We start from the raw sequence: 14,192 nt of genomic DNA, 5'->3' as shown, positions 1-14,192 counted from the left end.
AGTGGTAACTAATTACACTCAATAATGACAATAATAAATTTATTAATTAAAAATAGAGTTAATAATACCAATAATTAATACAAATAATCAATACTAACAATAATTTATAATAATAATAATAATAATAATAATAATAATAATAATAATAATAATAATAACAGGGAATATCCTAAATTAAATGAAGCACGATCACTTAACATAACATTTGAAATAAATCTAATTTGTATCTTAAATCTAAGTTCGAACTAAAACCCACGAGTATGATATGTTCATATCTGCACAAGTACCTTTCCACATTACCCTCATTTCGCTGTCAACTCACTCACTGCACTGGAACTACGACACATTTCACTGATTCTATCCTGATTTCACTAACACTTCAAAAACATTTCACTGTTCAAATACTTTGCACTGCCACTATAAACTATAAAGCTTCCCTGGCAGGAACACGTTTCACTGACACAACAAACTTCACTGACACAACATAATTCTTCACTGATACAACATAATTCTTCACTGATACAACACTTCAATAACAAAATATCATTTACATCCTTTACATACTGTGTATAATTACCGTCTATTAGTAAAGTCCTTAAGCCTATTTTTAAATACGTTTTTGGTTGTTGGTAAAGCCTTTGGTAAGTCTGCAGGTAAAGCATTCCAGTCCCTGATAGTACGATTGAGAAAAGAAAACTTTCCAGTGTCCGTCCTCTGTCTTCTTTCCCTCAATTTATATGAGCTATCTGTAAGTGAATAGGGTAATAATTGCATTTATACTGTGTATGCACTGGTTGTAAATCAGAAGACTGTTACCAGTGACGCCGCATTGGAAACAGCAAAGTACAGCCGTTGGTGCCGTGTTGCAGGTACATCTACGTGTGTCACGCGCCCGTGGCACGCACGTGGTGCACGATGCCGCGCGTGCTCAAGTGCGTGGGACTGATCGCGCTGCTGGCCACGCTGCACCAGTCCACGCGCTTCGTGGATCGCGTGTACGACTCCGTGGAGGTGCCGTGGCAGGACGACGAGGTGGTGGCGGTGTGCCGGCCGTCCTGGGCCGCCTGGGTGGACTACATCGGCCTGGACCTGTACTTCACCTTCTACTTCTGCTTCCGCGTGGTGTTCGTGCACGCCGTGCCGTGCGTGTCGCTGGTGGTGCTGAACGTGCTGCTGTTCAGGGCCATGCGCGAGGCCCAGCTCAAGCGCGAGAAGCTCTTCAAGGAGAACCGCAAGAACGAGTGCAAGCGCCTCAGGGACTCCAACTGCACCACGCTCATGCTCATCGTGGTGGTGACCGTGTTCCTGCTCGTGGAGATCCCGCTCGCCGTCGTCACCGTGCTCCACATCATCTCCAGCAGCATCACCGAGATCCTGGACTACTCCATCGCCAACGTGCTCATCCTCTTCACCAACTTCTTCATCATCGTCAGCTACCCCATCAACTTCGCCATCTACTGCGGCATGTCCAGGCAGTTCAGAGAGACTTTCAAGGAGCTCTTCGTGCGCGGCACAGTGGCGGCTCGTACGAACGGCGGGAGTTCCAGGTACTCCCTCGTCAACGGACCCAGAACGTGCACGAACGAGACGGTGCTTTAATGCTTCCCAGACTCTGCTCCGTGTTCCCGTCAAGCTTCGTTCTGTGTACATTTCACTTGGTGCTAAAAGAGAACACACTGTTCGCTTTTATTTGGGATAAACTGCAACTTTGTGATTTTTTTTAATCTTTATTTGTATTGTACTCATCTTGCAGTGGAAAATGAACAAAACACAAAAAATGCTTTTCACTACTAGATATTAACCCTTTCCACACCCCACCCCCCAAGAAATGACTCCATATCAGTGAACTGCGTTCAAATCGTATTTTTAAAAAAAAAGTGGTGCTGTTATTACGTATAACTACAAACACAACTCAAAATCTTCATTATGAAGCTTTGTACAGTGTTCTAAACCAGAATTAAAACTAAAAAAAAAAAAACAGAACGGCAAAACCCTTTGTGGCAGTCAAATGGAACTAAAACTATTTTTGAAGTGAAATAATGCCCAACGACAATTGATTTTAATATTGAAAAGTGACAGTTACGAATGATATTTTTTTTCTGTGAACGTATAATTTATTGTAACGTAATCAACGACGAACATGGAAATTCTAAAAAAAAAAATAATAATAATAATAATAATAATAATGAATATAAAATCTGTATTTTATTGGTCCACAAATGTTGCGAGCACTGACTTCCAATTTTGGGTACAAAATGCTTGTGGTGATAATGTGGTGTGTTGGACCCGTGGAAAAATATCAACAAACATTTCTACAATAAGATTCCTCTCGATAAATTTCCCTGTGCATTGCACACGGGAGGGAAACTATCTGTGTGATCTGTGTCAGAAATGCATGTGATCGTCATCTGTCTGTGATATTTCTTTTGTTTCTCTTTTCGCGATAGGAACTTAATCTGATCTTATTTAACCAGCTGAAAGTGTAACAGAGCAGCAAATGGTGACATATCTAACTCTCAAACATACAAAAAATGACGTGGTCATTATCCTACATAAAACGAAGTCTTGAATACTACGCACTGTTCCAGGCTATACTAACTACTTCGTTTTTTAATTCTCTATGGAGCAAATCGCATCACGAAGAGCATCAGATCTTTCTGAAAGGTCCCACAGAATTTGCCTTTTCTCTTCTGTCTTAATGAAAGGAGATATACTCCGTAGGTATTTATGTAAGTAATTTGAAATTTTTCATGAGAGTATGAAAGTATTCTAAAATAAAAATCATAGACTAATGAACAAAATGGTTTCAGCACAAAACTTAAGGCCATTTGCCAGTGAAGATCTATTGAAAAAGCAGAAAATTTTAGTAAATTTATTGATACATAAATTAAAGTAATTCATAGATTTAATTTTTTTTTACGAATTTTCTTCTTTTGTCAGTTTAATTCGTGGCCTTGTGGAAATCATTTTGCCGCCTTACATTTAAGACTTTTCACTAAAGAAGAAACTTGTTTATTTTTTTAAGTAACTTGAAATTGATAGATACTATCAAAGTAACAAAATAATTAAGGACAAAAATTAATATGTTTACCAATGCATCATGTGGATATACTTTTTTAATCTACCCATTACTAGCAGTGGAGACAATTTTCAATCGAATATGTTTTGATCTTAAAAAAAATATTTATATCCATGTAATAATCTATTGAATTTATTTTATAAATTTTATTCGTTGGACAATTTATTTCGTGAACTTTTTATTATTATTATTATTATTATTATTATTATTATCATCATCATCATCATCATCATCATCATCATTTGTATATTAGGCATCGCTTACTGCCTTCATCAATGTCCAGTCTTTTTTTTTTTTTTACCTTGGGGATTTAGTGAAGTGAATTTTTAATGGCAGGCAGAGTAACTATCTCATGCCCCCATGTTTTAGATTGCTACCAGTGCACTTCATTAGAACCAGGTACCCAGCTTCGAAGCCGTTAGCCCTGTGAACTTACAATATATTTATGTTCCCCTATTATCATAATTCAGGGTTCGTATCTAAGAAATTAGCAAGTTCTTTGTGATAGTAGAAGAGAAAGAGTGGGGGAACGGAAGTGGTCCGTGGCCCATTTCTTTTAGGGCTCATCCCGACATTTGTCTTATTGCTCAAGGGAAACCACGGAAAAACCTAGAGCAGGATGAGATGTCGTGCTGACGACAAGCCAATTGGCTATAGTGTGGTCGGAATATGTTCAGGTGGGAGGTTTTGATTTAATCATTATTCAATATACAAATACATTTAAGGTCCATAAAAAAGTGTTAACAATTAGAACAATGCATCTATGCTGCCAATAACGTGATGACCCTGAAACAGAGAAATAACATTATTAGTGCATTAATAGCCTTGTCTGTGTGTAGAGTCAAGTGGTTATTTAGTGTTCAAGTTGGTATTCGTCTTGTACGTTGTCGTTCCAAGCTAGAGGGTGGAGTACGCTCTTAGGCCTTTTATGTTTGTAATTTCCTAGTGAAGAAATTAGTGGGTTTGTCCAGTCCAATATTTTTTGACGTCTTATACTTTTATCATCACTTAAATCAGAGTCTTTTATATTTTTGTGGTAGCCTTGGAAGTGATTTTACTCGTTATATGTGGGATATTCAATTATCTCCATTTCCAATTATATTTTATAATTAAAATTTCTGTTTACTGACGGAAGCAATATTAATCTTTGTTACCGTTATGTTCCACCACATAATACAAGAACAAACGATCACATCTCAGCTACCCATATTCTACACAGTGAATAGGGATTATAAAGAATGGACACTTCGCCTCGGTACCTTTGATGTAGCTGGACTGATTTCAATGACCTTCAAGCCAGCTAGAGCGTCAGATTCTGCCTTCTCCCTAGAGTTGGCGCTGACATCACACCAGCTAGCAGTCGACACAGCGGAAATATAACACATACAATTAATACATCTAGGTACATTATATACTCAAAGAAAATAAATTGGATCCATAAAATAATAAATCCTTCATTAACTGTAATGTCTAGACTCTAGAGTTCCTTTATAATGAGAGTTGAGACGTTGACCCCAACAACAACTAAAATATGTAATGATTTGATAGCAGTGAAAATGGAAAAACAAAACTCTTACGAGAAGTAAAACCATATACCTATATTATATTATATACAAATATTAAACGAATTCGATCTTAATTTTATAATGTCTTATATTATTTTATAATATAATTTATGATATCTGAAATATAAAATATTATTACAACTAGTTGCCACTGAGAAATAAGGAAAAGCTGTTAACTTGAATTTATTTGAAGCAAAGCGTTACTGGATTATGCAATAAGGTAGGCGATGTTTGGATCCTGTGCCTTAATTCTATTCTCAATTATTATCTTAGCGTATGCTCGATTACACTACCTCTAGCGCTTGAAAGTGGAACTAGCCGCTGGCGCACAGAGAAACAAAACACAGGCAAATTAGCTCAGTGTCCATTCTTTATAATCCCTATTCGCTGTTCTACATAGCAACAAAAGACTCTAATCATAATGTGCACCTTCAATTGTTTCCGTCTAAATAGCGTTGTCAAACGTGGCTTGGCCTTCGCGATTGATCTGTGCGGCCAGATGCTCAAAAAATATATGCCTAAAGTAAACAATTGAAGATCTGTTGTAAACATCGTTATGCACAGGAACCGCATAGATATCTTGCTAGATGTAAATATGTTATTCATAAAATTATTTTTTGTGTTCCTGTGAAATAGACTAAAATAAAAGTTCTTTTTCACACTATAGTATGCAAAAATAACGTTTTAATGTCAAGAAAAGAGGCTTCCAACGCCTTGTATTTTAAGAACTCAATGCTATCTTTTTTTTTCCACATATTTCTTATAGTAGGCCCTATGTATTTTTTTGTCATTTTTGTTTCCTTTTTCTTAAGATTCAACCATTTTAAAATCTTCACTGAACATCATCAATCACCATCTCTATTCATCTTTATAATATTCAATGTATATTATTTATTTTCAATAAATTTTTATCGTTTTGATAGCCACCACATCTTAGAATATTCTTTTTTACAATTTCATTATGTATTTTTTAACATTAATTTACATTTTCTTTTTTGTTCATTTGAATTGATTAGGATGCCGATATTTTAAATACAAGATTTGGACGGCTATCATTTCGATGATATTCTCTCTCTAGTCATTATTGGGAATCAGGCTCATGTTAATAAACTTTTCTACTCAAAATGAATTATTTAATGTGGGACAACTTCGTGGACAATTCTGATTACATATATACAGAGTAGTTTAACAAAGGTGCGGGACCCTTGTCTCCATAACTATGCAGAATTGAATAACAACACTTTTACATTCGGTACAACATTATAAAATCGAATTTCCTAAATAGATAAAGAAACTTTTCTTACTATTAAATAATGAAAATTAAAGATCAGTATTTATACTTTGTAATCACGAAATGTAGTAAGTTGATTCTTAGTTACGTTTAATAGAAGAAGAAAGTTCTAAATAACAGTAAAACAATTAAATATTTCCTCTACAAAATGCATTATAAAATAATTTCAGGAGAAAAAATACTATAAACCATCTTGGAAGAAACTGATCGTCCAAGGAGCAGTTGATGCTTCCCTTACTCTGTCTCTCTTGTGGTTAACAAAGTCCCAAAAACGAGTTCTTATAGATGTCCCCAGAAGAAGAAATCCAGTAATGTCATATCATTAAAGTGCAGTCATTTTACCCAGGGGAACGTCCATTTCGGTGCAAGGGTAATTATTTTAATATATATATTTTTTTAATTTGCTATTACATTAAAATAATTAAAATGCGGTCATTTGGTCCAGGAAGTATCCGTTTCTGGTACAAGGATAATTCGTTTAACGTGTTTCTAAATTAGCTTTGAATACATTCTTTAGTAATAAATTCATTTCAAACCAATGTGAATATGGCGTGGATTATGTACGATAATAATCTGTTGTGTCGGCTCTATTGTGCATCATTGTTTACGTAAATAAAAACAAATGAAAATTAGCACGGCACATAAACATTCTTTTAAGAAATACAACGAAACAGATGCATTACGGCTCACCCATCACATATTATACGCAAAAAGAGGTCAGCGGATGTAATAGTTCGATTATCGTTTTTAGTATTCGATAGCCTATTCGATAAGCATTAAATGCTACCAAATTAAAAATTAAATAAGAAGAATTTAAATAGTTTGTTACTAGATGTGATTTTAGTCAGTTTGTATTATATTTTTGGTCCAGGAAAAATAAATTTTACTACTTACTGCGTTATTTCCGTTTTCAAGTACAAGTCAGCAATATAAAACTGACTGTTAATTTAGAAATTGGCAACATTTTATATCGATTGTAACAACAATACATATCGATAGTAACATTCATACCATTCAACCAATAAGGAGATTGGCCCCTATAATGCATCTCTTTGAATACAACAAACTTGAATAATATTCATCGTTCTTAATGATCTAGGGACAGAAAAATAACAGTAAAATACGTATGAAATAGGAATTACATACATGTGAGCGTATACTGACCACTAACCATAACATATTACAATTATAATAAAAATATATACTTTATGGAATGTTATTATTTCATCAACTTCAGCCAATATGTTTTATTTACGTAGCGATACTTACATTGATGTACAAGAAAGCTACTTAATTTAAACAGATTTAACTCGTTTTCTCATTTACGCCATTGACATGTATGTTATATTCATTTCCTTTGTTTTATACATTCCAACCTCCAAATAATTTTTCTAAACTATGATAACCTATAAGTTTTAAGTAATAATGTACTCACTTCATCTAAACTGCGATATTTTTGTGCTTTTCCCTCTTTGGCAATTGCGTATATTTTTTTGTTTTCTATAATTCCAGTAGAATCTCAACTAAGTACATCAATTTGTTTCTATATTTTTGTAAAATGTTTGCTTGTGTTTCCTTTTCCTTTTGAAAAAATTAATTGTTGTTGAAATTAATGTGACCAGCGTCAGATAATGTTCCATTGTTTATGAAATGTTGCCTCATTCGTGTTTCATTGCGTCTCTCTCGTTACGTAATTTCGACTGTAGAAAGCCAATAGCTATCAGTCCGTTACATGCCATAGTTGCAAACAATAATTATGTAGTTCAATAAGAAACTGACAAATAGCTTAGTAGATACTGACATGTTTTCTTGCAGTGTATTTCAACTTCAATAATAAATTACCTACAGGCAAAAAGTATGATCTATCCATAATAGCAATTAGATCCTATGGATATAGCAATTACATTATTATTATTATTATTATTATTATTATTATTATTATTATTATTATTATGTCACTCACCACCTACTCGAACGCATCCGATGGCTGCTTGCATCTTTTTGCCTTGTTTGCATTTATCTTCATTCCATACTGCTCACAGCTGTCATTTAGCTCCAGTAGCATACCCCTTAGTATCATCTCCTCTTCTGCTAACAACGCCATATCATCAGCAAATCTTATGCACTTTATTCTTCTTCCTCTTACTATCACCCCTCCCATGTTCTGAAAACAGTTCTTAACTAAATTCTCCAAGTAGATATTGAAAGGATAGTTAATAAAGGACATTTTTGACGTAATTATCTCCCTATTACACTACCCTCTGACATTTCTTCTCCTATCCTGACTTTGATTCGTTTTTTTTTTATATATATAGAGGCTAATGGGATTACATTTTTAAAACAAAGTCCTTAACAGTTGTGAAAAATTTAATTTCATGTATTTATCTTTCATACTTACTTACTTACTTACTTACAAATGGCTTTTAAGGAACCCGAAGGTTCATTGCCGCCCTCACATAAGCCCGCCATTGGTCCCTATCCTGAGCAAGATTAATCCAGTCTCCATCATCATATCCCTCTCCCTGAAATCCATTTTAATATTATTCTCCCATCTACGTCTCGGCCTCCCCAAAGGTCTTTTTCCCTCAGGCCTCCCAACTAACACTCTATATACATTTTTGGATTCACCCATACGTGCTACATGCCCTGCCCATCTCAAACGTCTGGATTTAATGTTCCTAATTATGTTAGGTGAAGAATACAATGCGTGTAGTTCTGCGTTGTGTAACTTTCTCCATTCTCCTGTAACTTCATCCCTCAAGCCCCAGATATTTTCCTAAGAAACTTATTCTCAAACACCCTTAATCTCTGTTCCTCTCTCAAAGTAAGAGTCCAAGTTTCACAACCATACAGGACAACCGGTAATATAACTGTATTTATTTTCCAGCCAGAAATTTAACACGAGAAATATATTATTAAAATACATAGCCTACAATTCATTGTTGTAGCTGCTGTAATGGCACAATTACTATTTTTACACTAAACAGGATCAAATAATCCAATTGGATTAAACAGAAATGTTGATAAAATTCTATTTCATCCATATTTTACCTTTAAAAAGCATTGTAGGATTTATATACTTACAAATAAAATATTATATTCACCCAAAAAAAAATTAAGGCAATTCCACGTATTCTGTAATCAGCATTAAATCCCGAAACCGATTCAGATTCACCCTCATTAGTATTATTTCGTCTAAAATAATATGAGGCCTGTACGAAACTTTAAAGTCGACACGGAAAATTAACTGCCATCACAATGAATGTTTCGTTGATGAAAGCAGCAAAAGCAAATTGTCCTGGGAAGGTTTTGTGTCCTTTGCGCCACTTTCTCAGTATCTGAATTGTTATTCTTTCTTTTCATTTAGGAAATCCATGAACAGGTTCACTTAAAATGGGTTCTTCTTGGATGTATACATGTTCCACAAATATACGTGGATATTACATCATTGAAACCATTTCCACATCATCATTCAGTACGTAAAGCAAAAAGAGAAAACTTCACTTCTGTAGTGATAATCGTATGCAGCCCGTTTGTACCATAAATTATAACGAACACCAGAATCTTACTCGTTGGGCGTGATGAATAAATAATTAGTTACAGTATTAATCTATTTATCTGCCGAGATTTTTTATACGTTTAACGAAGATATTTGTATCATTTTTTAACAGATACATGACGGGATACCAGAGGTGTGTTGTCAGCACGACTGTAGGCTAGAATGACGAATAAATTCATAATATTCACTGATTCCATTTACTCTGTAAAAAGTTTCTTTATATACACAATACGAGAGTCTAAATAGATATGCCCCATGCAATGGGATATGTTGTCTAAGACAGTCACAAAATTGAAACCAGAAAAATAATTTTGTTACATTTATATAAATTGTCAATAATAGTGTTTGATTTGCTGTCAGGGTTTTTTATATGCAGTGGCATGCTTTGTAATACTAAACAGTTAAGAAATAAGAGAGATAAAAAGAAAAATTGCCTATATTACGAAGAGAGATGTTTTTCTTTATTTTTTTTTCATGTGTAATTCGAACTACACAATGTACTAATAGGAAATATTAAAGAATTTTGTACACTGGGCTACAAAAGAAATGCCGATACGAAATTACGTTATATCGTTTTCCGAGGACTTAGCAAACATGGCGAATCGTAAAACTATTTTCCTGAGATTATTCTTTTTAAACATTTAAATACGACTTTTATAACATTTTTACGTTATTATTTAATATAAATTTATTTTAAATTTTCCATATACTTTTATTTTAAAACATTATTAAGAATACTACACGAAAATAGTGAAACTGCAGTTTGCATGGTATTCCACAGCCTTCCTTATTATCCATGGATGTTGTCATTGTTACAATCGATATATGCGGCCAGTTACGTTTCATATTGTATTAATAAAAAAGTATCAATTTTATTATAAATATTAATATAAAATTATATTATAAATACAGATGCAGAACTGAAAATTGAATCTAATTATAGGAATGCATCCTTCTCACACCCCTACGATACATTTACGTGCTATTTCTGATGTATAAGGCATGGTGTTTTTTTAAATTTATAGTTTATTGAAGACATACATGAACAAGCCGAATGATGTAATGATAACAGAGCAATAATAGAGTTTATATGCAAGGCCTTCTGTGTATATTTCTAAGCGAAGTCCTCGTAAAACGATAATATTTCAAATCGATAGCGACTACGACTCGGCATTATTTTGCAGCCCAGTGTAAAACGGAAATCACACTGACGTCATTCAACTTCGGTTACCATGGAAATGTTTACGTCATATCCAGTAAATTCAACAATGTGAAGTCCATTCCTATACACAAGAGAAGTCGCATAACATACATGTCACAATGTACTTGGAAAAGAGTGTTATAATCCATTACGAGGATTGTGATATATATAATTGAATTATGCACCAAAAGAACAAAATCAGTAAGCGAATACGCAAAAACAAAAGTAAATTAAATGCAATCTAAATGGCCATTTGGCTGCAATAAATATATTAATTTATATATATATATATATATATATATATAATACAGTTGTGCTTTTATATAGGCGCGAAAGAGACACGTACGTAACTAGAGAACGTTAATACAATCTTTGCATTACATACCGTTAGTGTTAGATAAAATATAACATTTACGAGATAATCTCGTATGACAGTTAATAGTTAATTGTGTCTCAAAACAGCCCTTAGATGTCCTATATATATATATATATATATATATATATATATATATATATATTATTAGTTAAGTTTATTATTGTAGTACATTCTGTTTTAATTTATTATTATTATCATTATTATTATTATTATTATTATTATTAGTTTTCAAAATATCACGTAAGAATATCACAAGTTTAATTTATCAGCATATCAATAACAACCTCATAAAATTACTTACAAAAAACACTCCCAAAAATAATATACACTTATGAAAAAAAATAAATAAATAAAACATTATTTGATTAACAATATTTTCACCGTTACAAGTACACATATATAAACACTAAATATAAACATTTACATAGAGATAAAAAATTTTACAGGAGAAAAAGTTCGTCCAAAGGGCTGGACTCTGGAAGAGTACCCAAAACGCTCATTGCATTTTCGTGTTGAATAGCAATACTTAAGCGATGACGCAAATAAGTAGTGCAACGGCGATCACCAGTAATGGAGATCAAAATTTGGTCGATTTGAGATACCAAAACTTTAGCGTCACGACTCCAAGGACCGAAGGTCTCCACAGCAAATGGGACAAAGATATAATTGTCTAAAAGATGAGCATATTTATTGACTTTCTTCTTGACGGCTAATTCAGCAGCAGATGCTGTGCGTCTGGAGGTATTCGGCAAGTGAGATGGAGCTAGAGTGTCAACGCAAATAGATACTGGAATTGTATTGTTGCCATTTTACGTATTTAGATTGTCAGGCCTTTTAAATTAGGCAAGATGCCTTCTTGTAGTCCATTTCTTCCTCTTCTTTTTCTTCTTCTTCTTCTTCTTCTTCGCCACCACCATCACCTCCTCTTAAATTATTATAGATTAGCCTGTTTTCTTGTTTCAGGTACAAGTGTCTTCTGTCCTTTGTGAATAAAACGGTATAATTTACATATAATTAAAACATTAACATTTGAAAATCAAGAATTATAATTTCTTAAATTTACGAAGACATAAAAATATCAATTAGGTTCTACTTCATTTATTAAGTTATTTTCTCGAACAGTTTCGTGAATGTTTTGAGTATCGGGCATTTTTGGAATCCCATAATACACTAAACCACACTTCATAAGATAAAACTATTTCTGTCTGTAGTCATATATGACGAGCAAACTTTCGAAACCTGTCATGTCCATTTTCAGAAAATGTTACAAATATGCGTCTGTAATAATTGAAAATAATTATATGATGTAACTTTATATGAATCTATAGTAAAAATTAAATAGTCTTTAATATTTCACGACAGAAAATATTTTGTTCACTGCAGAGATAAGTTTTTTGACATCTGAAGTGTATTTTCTGAAAATGGACATGTCAAGTTTCGAAAGTTTGCTCCTCATATACACGAATAATCATTACTTTTTTTAATAAACAAAACTTAATAAAGTCAAATGTAATGAGATCGCAACAAAATAACTTATTTCCTTTAAAAGAGAAGTGAAAAATATAATTTTATTGATACGTACTGGTAATTGGTAGATACAAGATGGCCACGAAAATGATAGGCCTACAATTTTCAGATTTATCTTCTTCAGTGATTAAGGGCAGAAGAAAATTTGGCTTTCTTTGAATGGGACACAATTCATTAACTAGGCCTGTTATGCCTATACTCTCTGGTTTCCAAAGAAACGTCACAAAGCTTTAATCTTTCCGTAATAAATTATTAATAAGTTATATCGTAGATGCTCATTTCAACATGAAAGACAGTCATTTGTTTCCTCTTTTATAGAGGGCAGTGTCACCATTGTTGCAGTTGCTCATTTTTATTTACAAATTATGTAGGGATATGAATATCTTTGTTCATGATCAGTCAATGAGTGTTGAGATCTGGAACTGAGCCCCCAATAAGATCTGAACTCTAATTGGCTGATCACAACGCCATTATGCTGTAGATGGACAGAAGAGCGATTACATCATCATTGTTGTTGTTCCAACCCCACAAACTGACGCTTACAACATGTAAACAGATGTGTATACCAATAGAAACGGAAGAAAGATAGTATGGACAACACACAATCATGCTGTCTTGTCTGTATTATATGAAGGAGGTTTTATGTATACATGTATATTTGTCCAATGCAGGATATCATACAAAATAAATTATATGTCATGTATGTCATTTTTAATGTCATTCCTCTTAAATCCATCCTATTATGTTCTATTATATTATATTCCATTTTGGTATTCTACTTTATTCTTTTGTTTTATATTATTTTAAATAGTTGATTAAATGGCGATCTTACTCGTGTTAATTATGTAAGCATGTGCGGCTTACAGCTGTTTCGGTGCTACTTGACACCATCCTTAGAGTCTTCTGTGTCTCCTAGACATCACCATAACAAAAGATGACAACAAACACATCTTCAAATATATACAGAAAACCAACCACCACACACATACACAACACATCTAATCACCCCACACAACACAAACAAGCTGCATTCAGGACAATGGTACACAGATTACTCAACATACCCATGAGCCAACAACACTACAATGAAGAAGTGAACACAATCAAATACACAGCACAAGAAAATGGTTACAATCCAAGCATAATAGACAACATCATAAGGAAGACAAAACAAAAACTTAACAAACACAAAAACACACAAAACACAACACAAACACAAGAACACAAGAAATACATCACACTAACATACGAAAAAAAAAAAAACACATATAAGATCGCATCTTCATTCAGAAAACAGAAATACAACATAGCATACAGAACAGAAAACACACTACAAAGACATCTCAACACACAAACAACACAAACAAATAAATACAACCAGACAGGCGTATACAAACTCACATGCAATAGTTGCGACAGTTTCTACATTGGACAGACAGGCAGATCATTTCCAAACTCTTTACAAAGAACACATTAAAGCAATAACCAGAGGACACAATACATCTACATATGGCGAATACATAACTAATGCTAACCACACATACAGTAACATAAATACAGACATGGAAATCCTACACATACAACCCAAAAACTC

General features: G+C 33.5%; 1 protein-coding gene across 3 annotated transcripts in view; it reads left to right on the top strand.

Annotated features, from left to right (window-relative positions):
- Window positions 1-14,192, top strand: part of SPR (Sex peptide receptor) — a 1,638,905-nt gene that overhangs the window by 1,623,251 nt on the left and 1,462 nt on the right. Inside the window, exon 8 of one of the 3 annotated variants that reach the window (XR_011335343.1) lies at window positions 870-2,729. Coding sequence is in view for 2 of the 3 variants with exons in the window: in XM_069842364.1 (XP_069698465.1) it covers window positions 870-1,599 (730 nt within the window). In the remaining variant the exon portion in view is untranslated. Of the gene's footprint in view, window positions 1-869; window positions 3,267-14,192 lie in introns of those variants that run through there. The other 2 variants (XM_069842364.1, XM_069842363.1) reach the window with 2 other exon arrangements.

The sequence above is a fragment of the Periplaneta americana genome, chromosome 12, assembly GCF_040183065.1.
Source record: "Periplaneta americana isolate PAMFEO1 chromosome 12, P.americana_PAMFEO1_priV1, whole genome shotgun sequence".
Classification (NCBI taxonomy): domain Eukaryota; kingdom Metazoa; phylum Arthropoda; class Insecta; order Blattodea; family Blattidae; genus Periplaneta; species Periplaneta americana.
This window is presented reverse-complemented; position numbering and strand designations above follow the sequence as displayed.